The 17,921-nt window shown below is 39.8% G+C and overlaps 1 protein-coding gene across 3 annotated transcripts in view; it reads right to left on the bottom strand.

The window, feature by feature from the left end:
- Nucleotides 1–5,519: 5,519 nt before the first annotated feature.
- Nucleotides 5,520–17,921, bottom strand: part of sema3b (sema domain, immunoglobulin domain (Ig), short basic domain, secreted, (semaphorin) 3B) — an 82,152-nt gene continuing 69,750 nt past the window's right edge. For all 3 annotated transcript variants that reach the window (XM_084366706.1, XM_084366707.1, XM_084366705.1), the window contains exons 10-18: nucleotides 15,920–15,989; nucleotides 15,609–15,753; nucleotides 13,343–13,562; nucleotides 13,146–13,237; nucleotides 13,009–13,050; nucleotides 12,632–12,789; nucleotides 12,453–12,508; nucleotides 11,194–11,333; nucleotides 5,520–9,602 (exon numbers count right to left, since the gene is read on the bottom strand). In XM_084366706.1, the coding sequence (XP_084222832.1) occupies nucleotides 9,090–9,602; nucleotides 11,194–11,333; nucleotides 12,453–12,508; nucleotides 12,632–12,789; nucleotides 13,009–13,050; nucleotides 13,146–13,237; nucleotides 13,343–13,562; nucleotides 15,609–15,753; nucleotides 15,920–15,989 (1,436 nt within the window). In that variant the 3' untranslated portion in view covers nucleotides 5,520–9,089. The remainder of the gene's footprint in view (nucleotides 9,603–11,193; nucleotides 11,334–12,452; nucleotides 12,509–12,631; nucleotides 12,790–13,008; nucleotides 13,051–13,145; nucleotides 13,238–13,342; nucleotides 13,563–15,608; nucleotides 15,754–15,919; nucleotides 15,990–17,921) is intronic.

Genomic DNA, 17,921 nt, shown 5'->3' on the forward strand with positions numbered 1-17,921 from the left:
TTTGAGAGATTAAAAACAAAATCAGAATCTCTGTTGGATATTATCCCTTCATTTGGCTTCTGTCTCTTTGCACATCATCTGTCATGCCACAATAATCTGATTTGGAAATAAACCTTTATTGGAGAGGGGTTTTTTTTGTCTTCAAAGGCTTTCAAGCTTTTTTACCACGTACTCTTCGTATTGAGGGATGTTGGCATTAGTGTGAAAAGTTATGTAAATATCATGATGTAATATCTTAAACTTATTTGGGGTTGAAGTTATTTTCAATAGTTTTGGTGTAGAGATATAAGATTGTATATCTTGTTCGTTGACATGATGACAAATTGTACAAACTGTGGCCAATTCAGCGCTCTCCAAAAATGATTTTTCCTAAAATTAAATTACATTTATTCAGCAATAAGTGCACTCAACATGTGGAGACAACCCAAGAATTACAAGGATCATACAAGTACATCAACTTTATCAAATTTGCTGGACTGCTTCAAGTGCTGCATTTAGAAACAATAAAAGAAAGAATTTCTTTTTTTATATAATGGGTCATGGTGCAGTTTGAACAGATGAGTTTTCGGTCTGTGACAGATGATGTGCAGAGTTTCTGCTGTCCAGATGTAAATGGAGAAGTCGTTCTGCCATCGTGCAGCCAGAACAGCAAACAGTCATGATATTGTTTAGTGGTAGCTGGGCCCCCCGCATACTGAGGAGCTGGAAGCAAGCCAGTAGTAGTAGTAGACGGGCTGTGATGTAGGGTGTCCTGGATATACGATGGACCTGAGCCTTTCACAGCGTGCTGGGCAAGTACCAGTGTCTTGAATCAGATTCGAGTAGCCACCGTAACACGTTCCCATCCCAGGTCACCAAATACTGACGCCGCTTTGACACACCAATTGGTGTCGCATACAGATGCACAAAGTACCTTTTAGCATCTGTGCGCGGTGCTTAAATCCTTCCTGCCAGAAAGCCTTTCCAACACAACAGTTTGGATAGGTTCACGTAAAAAACTACTTGGTTAGGCTTAGAAAAGGATCAGGTTTCACACAGGACACAAACCCCAGTTTCCTGGATGAGGTTACTGTGTGTGACCCTCCACTTAACCTCAACCGCTGTCCGTCTTGGGACTTTCTGTGTACTACACCGGCTGAAGCAATTTCTGGGTGGGTCTACATTAGAATTTAAAGTCAGGTGCATTTCATTACCAAAGCAGAAGGTACCATTTAGTGTCTGGGATGTGAAAAAACATTGCTTTGTGATGCTCTGGGAACGAGATGGGCTGGACCAAGGTAGCCAGTGCGGTGTGTGGAGGAGCAGTGCAATGTGGGAGAACTGGGGTAAGTTGAAGACCAGCTGGGCTTCTGCATCCTGGATGATGCAGAAGTCAAATGATGCATCCAAGAAGACACAGGATGACAACAGCCTGGACCAGAACCTGTTCAAACAGCCTATTTTGTAAAGATTTTTTTTCTATTCAAAGCAGCTGCTAAAAGGAAATGAAAATGGACTTATATACATTTCTATGAATGGTTCATGTTCTGTTTGTGTTGTACACATCCACAAGGACAAGCACATACACTGCTGTAAAGGCAGTAAAGAAGTAAGCATGAATGTAAACAATGTGTTTCAAAATAATGGCTCTACAAATTTGTTATGAGGAAGAAAATGCATTTAACTCATTTGACCCCGATGCAACATCTTGGTGAGTAATGCTGAATGTAAACAGAAACTTTGTTTACAAGAAAACTCCACAGGGCCACTTTAGTTACACATTTCTGTGAACACATCTGAAACCGTTTGATCAAAAATCACATCTTTTCCATCTTTATTTTCATCAAACCTCTGTAGGTGTTCACTATATTAAACAGTTAATAGAGTCAACTTTATGTAAAACAGAACAACATAAGAAACTCACAAGAATGCTTATTTCAAAACACACAAAAATGTAATCCCGTCCAGTTAGTCATTCTTGACTATTTCTTTTTAATTTAGTTAGGTTTTAGTTTTCATTAGAGTTGTTTTGGACTTCTTCCAGAAAAGTAATAAAAGGGAGCATACATTTCATGTATTCTTTAAATGTATCGCTCAGGGCAAACCTAATTCTTTCAAGGTGGAGGGTACTTGAAATTTAGACAATGCTGAATACTGAGGGTTTACCACTGCTGGTGTAAAATATTTTTTTATTGCATGAGGTTATATAAAGTGTACAATATGCCAAACCTGATCCAGGGCTACTTTAAGGTCAGAATGGCATCTGTGTATTATGAGCTCACTGAAAGTATTACATTAGATTTTGCCATATATGTCCATGTTTCACGTTGTATTGAATGGCATGGGAATGACTTTTAAAAGCCTTCTCTTTATCCATTTCTAGTGCGATAAATTGAATGTAAACATACTGGTGTATATAGATTGCATTTACTGTGTGTGTGTCTGTGTGTGTGTTTGAGGGTCTCAGTGATATCATGTTTCATATAGAGGCCACTGTGTGCCAAGGTCCCATTCACCCTGTTATGATACACTCAACTATATATGGAGATATGTTCACTTTACTCACAGAGAAAGAGAGGCACCTGCATCACAGACATACTCACACAAATAAGTACGTGTGGACGCATAAGTGTGTACTTCTATACATATAACAACCCTCACTGATGTAACAACCTGAATAGCTAATGTAGAAACTATACTATACTTTCATTATGTCAGTCAGAACTGCTTCACTGTTCACATGATGTGGTGTTGCAAAGACTGCACATCTGATCTGGGACAAAACAAAGACTTGTGTGTGTGTGTGTGTGTGTGTGTCCCTGTCCACTATCCCCATTCTTCCCTGTCTCTGGTGTACGGGTGTGTTAAAGATGATCATCTCCCCTCTAAAAGGTTCTCCAACTACATATATCATTTTTGACTATAATAAAATGTGTCCCATTTGAAAACAGAATTGATCAGTGCAAGATGAGACCAAGATGCATTTCGAAAGTGTTCTCAGTAGATGACAGGACTCCTCACATGTCTCGTATAACAAAACACAGTCCTCACAAAGGTAGAAGAACAGGAACACACACACACACACACACACACACACACACACACAAAGAATGGCAAGTGTTACCCAGTAAAATCAGCATACGGAAATGAGTCCTCAATTTGGACCCCACGGACCATTGCAGACCCATTTAAACACACACACACACTCACACAAATTTAGGTATTGAGAAAACTGAGGGCCATTGAAAACACCGGGGAACAAATGGGTTGCCAGTTTGAGAAATATGTGCCCAATTTCATTTCGTGTTTATGACTGGTGACCACATGCTTCACTGGTGTGTGTGTGTGTGTGTGTGTGTGTGTGTGTGTGAGCGTCACTGACTACTTAAACATATGTGAATGTTTTTCGTGTATAAAGGAATGCAAGTGGCCTCACTTATTTTGTGAGTGTGTGTGTTTGGCGTTGTATGTTCCTGTGTGGATGTGTGTTCCCAGCGCTGACAGGCAGGTCATGATGATATGAGTATGAAGAATGTGGGTCCTAATGTCAAAGATGGAGACACTGATATACAGACAGAGGGGGTTGGGTGAGAGAGAGACAGAGAAAGGGGCGGATGTATAGCTAGACTGTATATGGCATTTTGTTTCATTGAGGTTTTTGCATTTTCTTTCTTTTTTGTTTTGTGCATTATATTAATGCTGCAGTGTTTTCACTCTTACAACCCAACTCAGTAAGACTTTGAGCGCTTAAGGTGAGAAAGACCGGAAGGGACAAGAGAGAAAAGAAGTTTAATTTACCTTTTTGTTGTGCAGGTTAACATTGTCTGTCAAATAATCCAGTGGAAAACCAAACCAAACATAGGGTTAATTACATTTACATTTGTTATGATTGTGTGATTTTCATCACATTACATGGAAATACAGCTGTGGGTATCAGTGAAAAGTCTCCCTCCTTCCCTTTTGGGCCCTATTTGCCAACAATAGCAGTTTTTCATATTAAATCATCATTGATTTGATTGTGTCATAAACAGCACAGAACAGACTTGTTAAATGTCCAAAAAACGAAGAAAACAGAGAAAAAATACAGATTAAACAAAAATGAGACCAAAACACCCTTCATCATAACACTGTAGCAAGGTGTTATACTTTAAATTGAAGTACAGGACAAGATTAAAACTTCACAAATCTCATATGTGCTCAAAGTATGAAATGATTTTGCTTTGGTTGTTTTTTGTGTTTTGAACCTGTCTACCTCCCACCTTTACTTACCTGAGGAGATGTTTGTCTCCAGTGATGGTAAAAGATGAATCTTTGCCCTCTGTGGCAGCAGGAGAGGGATCAGCAGCTTGCTGTGAGTGTGTTTGTAGAGCTTTCTTGCTCTGCTTTAAGTAGCTGGGCTTCCTGGGGTGTGGGTTTTGCTTAATTAAGATTGAATAAACTCCATCTTCTTTAAAGTTTCCACATCTATAAGCCTTTATATGGACTGTCAGTGTTGCAGTAATGACATTGAGGAATGAGCAAAAATTCATCAAAATAAGTGCTTCATTGGGATTTCTCATGTATTTCTTGACCTGACAAAAGAGCATGACTGCCACCACGTGGTTAAAATACAGATTACATCATTTAGAATCCAGATCTGGGTTAAAGAAGGGGTAAAAGTTTAAATCAACTAAACTAAATTAAAAGAATCAATCCCTGTCACACTCTTGTGGTTACTGCTGTGGCTCCCTGTCATTCATTAATTCATGTAACCTTACAGTGACAGATATTAACATTTTAAAACTGAAATTTAGCACATTCTCACATTGTCATGACATTTATGATTTAATATTAATAATAATAATAATAATAATACACTACTACTTATAATAATAATAATAATAATAATAATAATAAACTTTAAAGGTGCTATTTGTAAGAAAAGTTGATTTTTGAGTCTCATTCTTAACTCGTCACATTATGATGCTTTGGGATGGCGGCCGACCAGTCCTACAATCCCAGACCATCATTCTTTGACGAGTTAGGAATGAGACTAAAAAATCTACTTTTCTTACAAATAACAACTTTAAAGCTGCACTATGCAACTTTTTTTACAGGCCTAAACTAACAAAGTTGTTGAGCTAACATTTTAGATGTGTTTTGTAGCCATGTGTTTACATTTGTTTTTGTAAACATTAGAGCAGGCTTGTACTGATGAGCTATGAGAACAAGAGAAGTACGACAGTTCAAGAATACAAGACTTTATAACCAAAATTGTGTTGCACAATGCACCTTTTAATATGTTGTTTTTCATCATAACTCCCCTTTCATCCCCCTTTTGTCAATTTTTTTTTATTGTATATTTCATATATTATACTGCCTATATTTTTTACTTATTATTTCTTTTTCAATCTTTCTTTTCACTCTTGTATTTATTCTTCACAAATATGGAAGTCTTAAAAACAAATGCATCATTTGAGGGTTAATGCAATTGCAATTCTGTTGTGTGTGCACATTGACAATAAAGTTCTTGAATCTTTCATATTACAGGAGAGGACATGTTTAAGTAACTGCATATTTTTATTGTGTTAATCAAAAACAATCTGACATGACATTTCACAAAGACCTCTGGGAGTATTACAGTGCACCATGTTAACTTTGGCCTTCCACCATTGAACTTTCACCTACAGACCGACACACCACTGTTTCTTTGCCATTATATACAGAGCTCTGCTTTCCCCCAAAACTCACACATACACACACACACACACACACACACACACACACACACACACACACACACACACATACACCACAAGCACACATTTCTCTCTCTCTCTCTCTCTCTCTCTCACACACACACACACACACACACACATACACAAGCCTCTCCTTGTGAGCTATCGTACATGGGGTGCGTCACATGGCATGGGATACAACAGGGGTGTTGATTGGAGGGCTGTGTGAACAACAAAGACTCTAATTGGACATTGTGTTCAGAAGGAGCTTTCCCATTGGCTGTAATGTCCAAAAGAAAATGTTGAGGATGAGTCCTTTTTCAGCAGAACATGAACAATACAGATGTCAATCTACATTTATAAGAAAAATAAAAATCCACCACAACATATCAGCTTATCTTTGCACATAAATACATAGGAATAATAATAATATTCAACATTGTGCTTTCTTTCTCTCGCTCTTTCTCGCCACCGCACCATTGTCAAACGCGTTAGCCACGAACATTGGTCATGCATTTTCAAAAGAGCACAAAACAACTGCTGGCTTAAAAGGGAGACTCGAGCAAGTTTGACATCACTACCAATGTAAATATCGAAGAAAAAGAAGTACAGGACGAACACGTTAAATCTCCATTTAGTGAGTGAACTCCGTTGGTTCCGTGGTTGAAATGCATCTTTAAAATCATCGGTTTTCGCTTTAAATCCTGGATGTGGTGTCAAAATGCAGCGTGTCCCTTTTTCTTAGGAGTCAGTCAGTTCGGTTCAGTTCGGTTTAAAGAGTTAATTACATCTCTAGAAAGAAGGTATATAAATAACAACGACAATGATTCCATACATCTAAAATCCACTCACAGATCTAGTTTGTGCTGCCTCCTGTTTTCAGGTTGAATTACTGAACACTCCAAAGCCTATTTAGCCAATTTTAGTATATTGATCTTTAAAACCATGATACTTGTGAGATATGTGTGGCAGCAACACAAATAAGACCATATATTCATCATAAAAATCATACTGAGTTTCCATGACTGCAAAACATAACTGCATGTTTTATCTTACAAGGCCTGTTGCTTTCTTTCATGTGGATAGACTATGATATAATGAAGCATCGTACGACAGGTAGGCTCTGTACACACAATAGACACTAGGGGGCAGGCTACACACACCATGTTAGCACAGACAACAAACAAGGTTTCTTTACAGATAATACACAGAGAGAGATCAGACTAAAGACAGAGAGAAGGAAGACCTTATCGTACTAATCGTCCGTTAGGAAGAGATGACATCGTTAAGCAGCAAAAGTCAATGATATCAATGACTGTAACACTATGTGGAGAAGTGGTTCCAACAGTGTGTGAAGTCAGATGGAAGTTTTTTGTTTGTTTTTTTGCAGACAGTGAAATGCATCGTGGGTAGCGCAGAATAGCAGCCTTTCGGTGCATTTTACCGCGCTGAACGAGGCGACTCGCTCATCTCATATTATTTGCATATATCTATTTATCGCAAACAACATATGCAAGAACAGTTTGAAAGAGCAAGGAGTAGAAGTACCGCTTAGAATATAAAAAAATCATAAAACTCATAAATATCATGCTAATATATAGATATATATGTATACTGTACTGTCACCCAGAAACATGGGTTGTCATTCTAGAGTCTTTCCTCTACCTCCTCATCGTGTTAATGCTTCCCACCCAAACCGCCATGTTTGTAACTTCTCTTTAAAGGAGACATATCATGCTTTTTGTTTTTTTTACTTTCTTTTGTTTTATATCGGTTCTTGGTTCATGACATCACTACGACAACACGTAACACATTGGCATAATGTATGCCTTTATTCACGTTACAAGTGAAGCCAACTGGACGTGGAAAACATGGTGAGTGGTGCTGACCCAGGTGTGTGTGAGCTGACCAATCAGAGCAGACTGGGTGTTCAGGAGAAGGGCCTTAAAGAGACAGAGTGTTTCAGAAAGAGGGGGGATACAGTGCAGCAGCACAGTATAAGAAAACTGATTTTTGAGCATGAAAGCATGTATAAAGCATGCATCTATTCTAGTAGTAACCCAAAATAAAATGATGAACCTTAAAATGAGCATAATATGTCTCCTTTAATGTTAGCGCACAAAACATTGAACATAGCCAAAACTAAAACCAATAAATAGCTAATTTTAGAGTGAGGTTTTGGATTGTGTCAAAACTCTGTTATCCTACACACTTCCAATTCTTATTATAATATTTCTGAGCCACATAAAACCAAAAACGTGTTTCTATCCAGGTCTTTTCTGCTTTTAGAGATTGACGTCTTCGTGCTCCAGCTTTGCCTGTGTACTGTAAACAACTCATCTTTCTCACATCATGGAATGCCAGTAGTTTTTCCACCCCTCGTTCTCTAGTGGTTTTGGACCAGTAACGCAACATAATCACATCTGGCCAGATACAACTGCTCTCTAACCACGGCTGCATTTGTGTTGTGTGATTTATTTTGCTGCAACATGCCTCAATGTGCCTAAGGAAAACCGCTAAGAAACCTACTATATAATATAACCAGTTCTGCAACATGCTGATCTGTTCCACAGGCTGCCCCACGCACCTCTACCTCTTCTGTGACTGCGTTATGTAAGATGCACACAAAACCGTGTGAAAAGTGAGGTTACTGGAAATATGTGCAACAAGAGCACCACAGGAAGTTGATCAATTCATCGGTTTATGAATGAATGTCTAAAAAAAAGTGTTTATCTGCATGCCTGTGCAAATGCACATAAATAGTTCCAGTTGGAGCCCATTACTTTCCAGTTTATCCCAGTTGTCGCGTTCTCCATTCCTTCCCATTATGGTATGAAATCTTCAGGTAAAGTTGTGGGGAGAGTTCATCCAAAACTCGGGGCTGTTTTTGTTCGGAGTGGTGTAGTCAGGAGAGTGGGTGTTCATAATGTGAGCAACTATCCACAGGTAAGCTGGCATGTCGTAGGCAAACTTTGATACCCAACAGAAGATATGGTAATGCTTCCATATACAGTCAGTGGCAGATAGGACGACGGGTGAGTGGAAGTTTATTGCGCACAGATAAAAGTGGATTCATCCCCACGTACCTGCTTGTACACTCGACTACGCTAGTGGAACAGTGTAAAGGGATCGTGCAGAATCAATTTGGGCATTAAGGCAGCACATGCAGGGGCTGGCCAGTGGGACGAGGACTCAAGGATCAGGGGTACCTTATAGTGGGGGCATCCATAGATAAATATACACAATAGAGGAGGTGCTGTGTGTGTGTCTGCATGTGTGTATCTGTATGTGTGAACACCTCCAGGAGTTCATGGTCTCTCAGTCTCTTTCCACCAATCTCCTCCTTTCTCGTTGTATCAGTTCTTTTCTCCTTCCATCTCGTTCTCCAGGCTGTTACTCCCCTGCGCTGCGCGGTGCCCGAGGGTTCGGTTTCCCGTCGTGGGTCCGGCGGTTTCTCCCCTTCCTTATCTCCTGAAGATGCTTCCACTTCTTGTTAGCTGGGCGGACGGCGGGGCCCTGAGGCGGGACGTCCTTCCCAGGAGCAGGAAAGCTCTTATCCGCCTGGTCGATGCCGGCATTCTTCCGCGCCCAAACTTGCTCACAAATCTGGTCGACAGTGCTCAGGTTAGGGTGGTCCACCAGCTGCATGAAGTCCCGGTACCAAAGCTTTTGATTGGTCATTGGGGGCCCACCTCCACTGCGGGGTTCTAATCGGACAGGAGCGTCGGAGGGGAGATTGGAGACTGAGGAGGATGTTGAAGGTACGACTTCCAAGGTGATGCCGAGTAAGGTTTGGGTGAAGCCGTGTTCCATGGCGTGGCACTGGTAGATGCCGATGTCTCTCTTCAGGACACGGCGAATCAGAAGGCCTCTGTCTGTCTGGAGGATGCGGTCATCTAGACGCACCTGGAAACGGAAATAAGTTTCATTTAAATGTTGGCGCTTAACAATGTGTACTGCTGCCATTTAGTCTGATAGTACAGGTGTACGTCTGAGCACCAATATCATCGAGTGAAGTTCCATGTACGTGTGCAAAGTTGTTTCTGACTTTTACCAACTAATGGAAGAGCTAAGTGGCTCTAAACAGCGACAGTGTAAACCCACATTCTTTTCAAGAGCTTGCACTGTGCGTGCAACCTGATCTGTAAAGATTTGCAGCTGCACAACCAGTTCACTGTAGGTGGATGTTCATTAATCTCATTTAAGTTTTGAAGATTCTTGCATTTTTTCCTGACTTTTTGGTAATGATTATTGATGCCAATGTTATGGTGCAGTGTCTTTCAGTGCCAGTGACCTTGCTTGGGTGGTACTTGCTGGGAAAAATGATTACATTTGAATAAAATTAACTTAATTTTCATGACTAATACATGATTAAGGGTCATAATAAGTGTTGGTTATACCTTCTATAAAGCCCATTGTGAACATGCTTATATGATTACATGGTACTATAGGCACATGATAACACATTTAAGCACTTATGAATATTCAAAATACTTTATAATAACTCCTTATTATATCAATAATGAACTATGAATATTAGTATAATGGATTACATTGGTGTCTTAATCTTATTTTCTTCACTTTACTTAGAATACTAAAACATAGAATGACCAATTAAAAAAAATATAATTACTTATGTGGTGGAAAGAGTACTGAAAAGCTACGAGTACAGTTACATTACTGAAATATTACTCAATTACAAGTAAAACTACTGGCATTAAAATAATACGTAAGTAAATGTATAAAGTATTCTTCTCAAATGCTTCTCAGAGTAATAGTTACTTGTTAATGTTTATCATCAGTAGGAGGCGTTCAATTAATGAGGTTTGTTTTTCTTCAGATCTTCAGTCTGATTTACTCCTACAGTGGTCATGGTCACCTCTCCAACCCTGGGCCTGCTGCACAGTTTTGTTTTTGCCTGTATCTCAGGGTTTTCATTGGCCTGTTTGTGATCAGAGAGCCTTATTTGACCACAAAAATGCAGATGCAAGGTTTAGACATTAACTCAGTACTCAATTATGAAGTAGATTACAAGGTTACTTCATTACTTCTTTACGGGTAAAATTACAGACTTGTAAAAATACTCCAAGTACCCCAAAACATGACTTAATTACAGTAATTTCAGTAAATGTAATTAGTTACTTTCACCCCTGATAACCAGCTTGTAGTTACCTTATGAGTAAATATAATATGCTTTATATCGTAGATACTGTATACTGTATGTGTATGTGTATGTGTTGTGATTATTGTTATGAAGCATTTTAATATTTATGATTGCTATAACTATAGGCGCATTATAACAAATATGTATGCTCATAATGCGTTATGATGCATCATAGACATGTGCTTCATAGAAAGTCTTACTTAATGTTTATTCTAATTGTACATTGTAAAAGATATGAGTTGATATACTGATCCTGTAAAACGTGACATTGCACAATGTCCTCGTCAGATCTCTTTGTTACAACCTCTCTCCTCTCTCCATCGCCCCTCTCACCTCTTCCCGTGGGTTCTGTGGGTGTTTCTGGTAGGTCCAGGTGACTCTGGCCTGAAGGGATTTGGGGATACACTCCAAAAATGTGCTGCTTCCCTCGACTCCATACAGCTTCCTCTCCGCAACGCGGTACTTATGGTGGTCTGCAGGGGGCAGCAGAGACAAGGACATTATGAGTCTAGTACAACTGGGGACAATCACTCACTAATAACAGTCCAGGACAGGAATAATACAAGAATGGAAAAGGCAAAAAGGAAAGAAAGGAAAGAACAATGCAGAACCAGTCAGGAGAGAAAAGAGCTAAAAGAACAGGACAAGAGCACAAGCAGAGACAGGACAGACCGGGGAAAAGACAGGACAACACGGGACAGAAACAAACTGAGCTGACATGTTTGGCAAAGAAATGAAACTTACGTTGAAACTGTTTTGCTGATTTATAAAGACAAAATTTTAGAACAGTTACTGGATCTTTTGTCAGTTTTGTGATGTCAATGTACAGTTGACATAAAAAATGAAAAATACATAGTCTTAGTCAACACTAACTAATGACAGCCTCTGTGTGACTGCTGCTACAACCACACATAATGACAGCATCCTGTCGGATACTGGTGAATATCTGTCAGTTCTTTGAACATTTGGTCTCATGTTTGATGTTTAACACTAAACAAGGACTCTTATGTTTCAGGCTTTGCTTAGTCATGTATGTTGCCAATATGAGTGATGGGGTATAGACACTGATCCTTTGTCGTGAATAAACCTTCATCTTAAATACAAATATAAGATTTCTAAAAATATAACAAACATTAAGACCTTGATTGGGTCAAAAAAGGCCAGTTTCTTTTCTAGGCACCAGCACCACGCAACTCATTGTATAAACTGCCAAACTGCTTTGGGCCAAAGTCATCAGAGACAATTACTCTGACCTTCATTAGTTTTACACAACCCGGCTTGCATGCCACATGATGTAATCGTATTACTCGGTAGTTCCTTCAGTTTGAGCGATTAGCTTGATTCAGTTATGTGGCAGAAAGACAGATAGCAGCAGAATGCTGCTATTGTGGTCTGTGTGGACGGAGGTCACCAGGGGTGAAGGATTTAGTACTTTTTGGCAAAGGGACAGTGACATGTCAGATGCTGAGAGTCTCTGTGAGTCAGGGCAGGATCAGACTGAGGCTTTGTTCTTTTTCACTGAATATACCTCTGCAGCAGCAGACAGAACTGATCACTAACATCAAGACAAAACAATAGTTTAGGAATAATACCTCCAGAGCACAGAGTGTTGGGATCTCCGTTCCTCACATCCTGGCGACGGAAACGTCTGTAAAATGTAATCAAAAAGGGTTTATAACAATTTACATAAGGAAAGTATTTGAATACACTCAAAACACAGTGTAAGGAATCATAATCTGGCGTGTGTCATCAGTGTTTGTGTCATACGGACCTCTTGGTGTTTGGCAGATAGCGGGTGCACGATGTTCCATCCCAGGCACAGTACGGGTCTCTGGCCAGACAGCACTCAGCACAGGCCTTCCCATACACACTGCAGCGGTGGAGGGGGACCTGGGCGATGCCTGTGCCTGAGCCAAGATACAGCTGTTGCTGCGAGGGCACAGAGCGGAAGGACAAGTTTTAAAAGAGGCTGGACTCAGGACTGTGCTCACATCAGAGTTAAAATCAGCTGTTTCTTTAATCTGAACATCCAGCTATCTGTGTCTGTGACAGTTGTTGGTAACATGTTCAAAAAGAGGCTCAACTAATGCGAACACCTTTTATATGCAAAGATTAATATTGTCCTAAAAAGGGATATAATAAACTTACTCGTTTTGAGGAGATCTGCATGTCGATGATAGATGAGGCATCCTGAGGAGCAGAGAAGATACAGAAAATGAATTACAATGTTACATGTGAAAAGAATGTGCATTTTTAAATACATAGTTTAATGGTAGTTTTCTTACTTTGAAGACCTCCAGCTCTTCCAGTAGAAGTTCCTCCATGTTGTTCCAGCTCTCCTTGGGAACATTGATCACCTTTAGTACTGTCCCTTTGTCTGAAATAGGAGATGCAGTCCATCAAGTCAGTTTACATGGATAATGTCGTCACTATCACGATTAAATACAAAGTTCAGAGTTCGAGCTGAAAAAAAGTCATTCACCTGTGCCAATAAACATGACATCATACTGTCCGTCGGCAGCGCTGACTCTGTCGACGGCGATCTGTGTGAAGCTGTAGTCCACGTTAGTTCTGACGAAGACAGGCCGTCGGCTCATAGGGTACACCGGGTTATACATCAGAGGGTGGTGACGCGCAAACTGGATCACATCGTCTGGGAAACCCTTCGTGGACTCAAAACTGCCGAATGTCTTGCTGGGACACTGATGGAGGGCAATGAAGAAAGGTTTCATTCATATAGCAGCATAAGGTCTTTATTGCAGTAAACAATTTACAGAATTATGTAATTATTTATGTTAAAGTATCAGCTTCAAACTCATTTTGATGGAACAGTGTCTTGTAACAGGGTGAAGCTTAGGATCAAGCTACGGCCAAAAGTACTTAAATAATTCAGACAGCTCTGCAGAACAGGACTGGCTGCATGTTCTCAGAGACTCTTTGCCTCATTTGGACAGAACATTAAATCATGACTCACACTATATCTGATAAGGAAGTTTGTCTTGTGTTTGCTCTGGATGTATAAAATGTCTGACTTGTCAGTCCAACGGGCCGCAGGGAGGTGATTATGGTGTGGTGGGGTCTCAGGGACGTGAGAGATTTTCTTCTGGGTGGTGTTCAGCCTCTCTTTCTTATTAAAATTCCAGTCTTGAGCTTGTATTCAGGATACTAAATTTCATTAAAATATGCTGCAGCATCAAGCAGTTTTAATCCTTTTTTATGGCTTGTACAGTAGATACAGTTTGCTCATTAAGTGGAAACCTTTTGATCTGGTTTAGGCATTTCAAACACTTAATCTGCTATCTGGGCAGTTTTGCCTAATTCACTTGTAAGTGTGATCGTTTCCTTTTTAATTCGATTCGTTCCGCTACTTTTACAACCCCGGTGAGGTGATGGTGGCGTGAGAGAGGGTTTACTGTAGGCCAAATACAATTACTATTCTGCAATAACACAATGGAGATTGTTCTGCTGTGAAGCTCTGCATAACAAATCCTGCTGACGCTACGCTTGTGTGCTTAGCAGAATGTAAGAGCCCTAATACAGTAAGCACATATTGATTGGGAGGATTGTGGAGAGCTTTTGGATGAAATGATGTCTAATAATGAGCACTACAAGTGTATGGTAAGGCTTATACCACAGGAATATTATACGAGATTGATGAGTTCACATTGATCTGGCTTTGATGTTACAGTCCTGCGCCCCAATTAGAAATATTAAAGACCAAAAGTTTTCAAATCCGTTGTTATGACAGACACTGCAATATGCTGCAGTACTCATATGCAGAAGTACTCCATTACCAGTAAAGATGTTGCATTAATAATTTGATTTAAGTAAAGGTTATGCATTATGCATTGTGTACAAGTACAGAAAAATAAAACGTTCTTCAGTAAAAGTACTCATTAGGCAGAAAGGCTCCGTTCAGATGGTCTGCTGGTTTAAAGGTGCAATATGTAAGAATTGTACATAACAAACATGTATGTAAAATCTGAATTTACAAAACAATTAGTAACTATAGCCATAATGCTGTAAGTGTAGACTGGTGATGAGTCAGTACAATATTTCAGTAAGTCTATAATAAGCATTTTTTAAATAAATGTTTTTATTTATAGTTAATTAAACTTTAGTTATGTGACTGTAAACAAACAATGAAATGCTTTACAAACTGTTTATTAAAAGTGCAAGGTGTAAGATTATGTAAGAATTGGATAGTCAAATTCATACTCAAAACGAATAGAGGGCAACATATCACCAAAATAACTGCTAACTGCTGCTAACTGTAGCTCCCGTTAGCTAGTTATCTCGGTTAGCTGTGCAGCTAGCAGTCCAGATTGGGAGCTCGGAGCACTGGGGGGTGTGTTGGTGTTTACACAGCTAGCACAGGAGCTTCTGACTGAAGAGCCGGAGCTAGCTGGTTAGCATGCTAATTTCAGTAGATATCTCTGCCACATAATACATAGATGTCATAATGTCAAAACTGTTATCTCTTTACATTCTGTTAATAGTCATTTTATTTAAATGTTTTCCCCTAAAATTCTTATATATTGCACCTTTTAAGTAATTGTTTATTGTAAAGTTGCAACTAATGTCTACTATACATTAAATGGTTATTAAATACTGTGTGTAAATATTGTGATTTATGAATGCAGATAAAAACCAGGAAAGTACAGGTACTTCAGGTTTGTAACGTTATTCTGTGCTTTTCACAGGGGCTGACACTACTCTTTGGATGGGTGTGACTGCTATTGACATACCATTCCCGGGCGGGGATAGGGCACTTTTCCCTGGAAGGGGACCCACTGGTAGTTGGGCCCCTCTTTGTGAGCGAAGGGCCCCAGGAAGGCCCTCCGGATGTCATTCATGGAGTAGAGACACACAGCTGAGCCTTTAAATACACTGCTGCTGGGGGACAGGGGGAGCTGGGTTAGAAACATCAAAACACACACACACACACACACACACACACACACACTTTGTCTTTCTCTCCGTTCTCTCCATTTTGCAAACACACACACACACACACATATGCACACACACAGAACACACAACATGAATCGACTCTGACCTGGAAGTAGAGAAGACAGTGTAGACCAGAGGGTTCTTTCTGTCCCTCGTCTGCAGCAGGAACACATCGCCTGAGGACGGATACACACACACACACACACTCAGGTCAGGTGTTGGTGGTCCAGAGGTCAAAGGTTGAGAGAAAGATAAGCAAAGCCCTATGGCTGTGTCTAACTGCTTTAAAGAGAGATTTCACTAATAACTGAGGGTCGTGACACAGAGCAAAATCCACTACGGCTCCGAGCAGTGGTTCGTAAATTAGTTTAAACAGGTCCCATTAAAACAGTTTTACGCTGGTCTGCTTGAGGTCTGCCACAAAAAGCATGGCAATATCAAATCTTGGTCCATAGTCTACCAAATACTACAGTTAAAGCTGTGTGTCTAAAGTGGGGAAGGTACTTCAGTGGAATGATTTCAACAGGTGCAGATCAATAGAGATATTTTTACAGGGAGGTCCTTCTGCCTCAGGTATGGTCAGAAAACTCCTGGTCAAGATAAAGGACTCATTGTTCATCTGAGGGAATGTGATGGACAGATTTAGCCTCAGGCAGGAGTTAGGATTTGGACAAATTCTTCCACTTAGTTTACCTTTCACTGCATCCCGAGATAAGACAGATCATATTCTTGCCCACAGATATGGTCAGAGAGATCAATCAGAAACATCTTGAGAGCTGAAACTGCTGCACCTGGTTGGTTGTTTCTCTTTGTCAGGTGTGATATTGTCATGTATTGATTATTTTTATGAGACATTTTGCATTATTTTCATAGTTTAATTCCTCAAAGTCATGGCCTCTGAAGGAAGATGTGTTTTAGTTTGGTCTGACTCGGGCAGATTGAAGTTCTTTGCAATTTTTAAAACAATAGATCGTATTCACACGTCGGCCATTTTCCTCCAGCGTCATGGTCAGGGTGGGAAACTTGAAGGTTGCAAGTGGTATAAACTTTGGAAATTTGACAAATTGTTCTCATTTTACAGACTCCAAATTGATCAGCAAATTAAAAAAAATAATGGATAGTGAAAATCTGAAGGCGCATTCGGCCATATTTCAAGGTAAAACAATATATTTGATAACCTGTTAGCTGATATTAGCTTTCAACAACTTCCTAGCTAACATGATTGTTTGATTTGTTTGACACGTGCCAACTTACAATTACAACAATTGCTTGGAGAAGGGCTAATTGTTGCAGAGGAGCTAACACAACTTAGACATCTTTCCACGGATTCCCCCTCAACTCACCCACATTATTTCTTATAGTATATAGTCGTAGCTTTTTAGCAGTTTTGAGCAGTTTTATCTCTGAACTTTACATATTTATGAGCACAATGCTCGGGTGACCTGGCACCAGAAGTTTGTGGATCTCGTCTTTATCATAAAACATTTCCTCTGCCCACAATCCGTGCTTCAGAAATATAGCCTCGCTTCTGGCTCAAGTCTAATGAAAACACATTATTGCCTTTTGTCATATGAAGACTCACCAGAGACGAGCCTGCAACTTACTCTGAACCCACAGAGAAAACACACTGGCTTCAGATCGGGCCAGAATCTATTACCAATTAATCTCTCACTCATGCTTCCTCCAAGTCTGCAGGAATGTGGGTCTGAATGATAATCTACAGTTGAGGTCAGAAATCCTGGTTAATTTATTATGTTTTCTTCAACTTTCTCTCCCTTTGCACCCACAGAATGTGCTTCTGGGTAAAAATCTGACGGACACAACGAGGTTGGAAAGTTTGCCCCAAATTTCAACTCTTTGTTTTGCTTTTTCTTACATCAGATTAAATCAGATTACCTGATCATCCTGTTTTGGAGGATAATGTTGGAAATGGGGACAGAAAACAGAAAACTTGATCTTTATTGTTTGAGTTGAGGAGTTCACATGACATGAGGAATCAGTTGTGCTGGAAGTGGTCAAAAGGGTGATTTTGTCAAACTGAAAAAGACTTTTACTGTACTTCAGTATCATGCCTGGTCTTGACTTCAAACAGCAGTCATGTTATGTCA

The sequence above is a fragment of the Pagrus pagrus genome, assembly GCF_965226575.1.
Source record: "Pagrus pagrus genome assembly, chromosome: 11".
Taxonomy (NCBI): Eukaryota; Metazoa; Chordata; class Actinopteri; order Spariformes; family Sparidae; genus Pagrus; species Pagrus pagrus.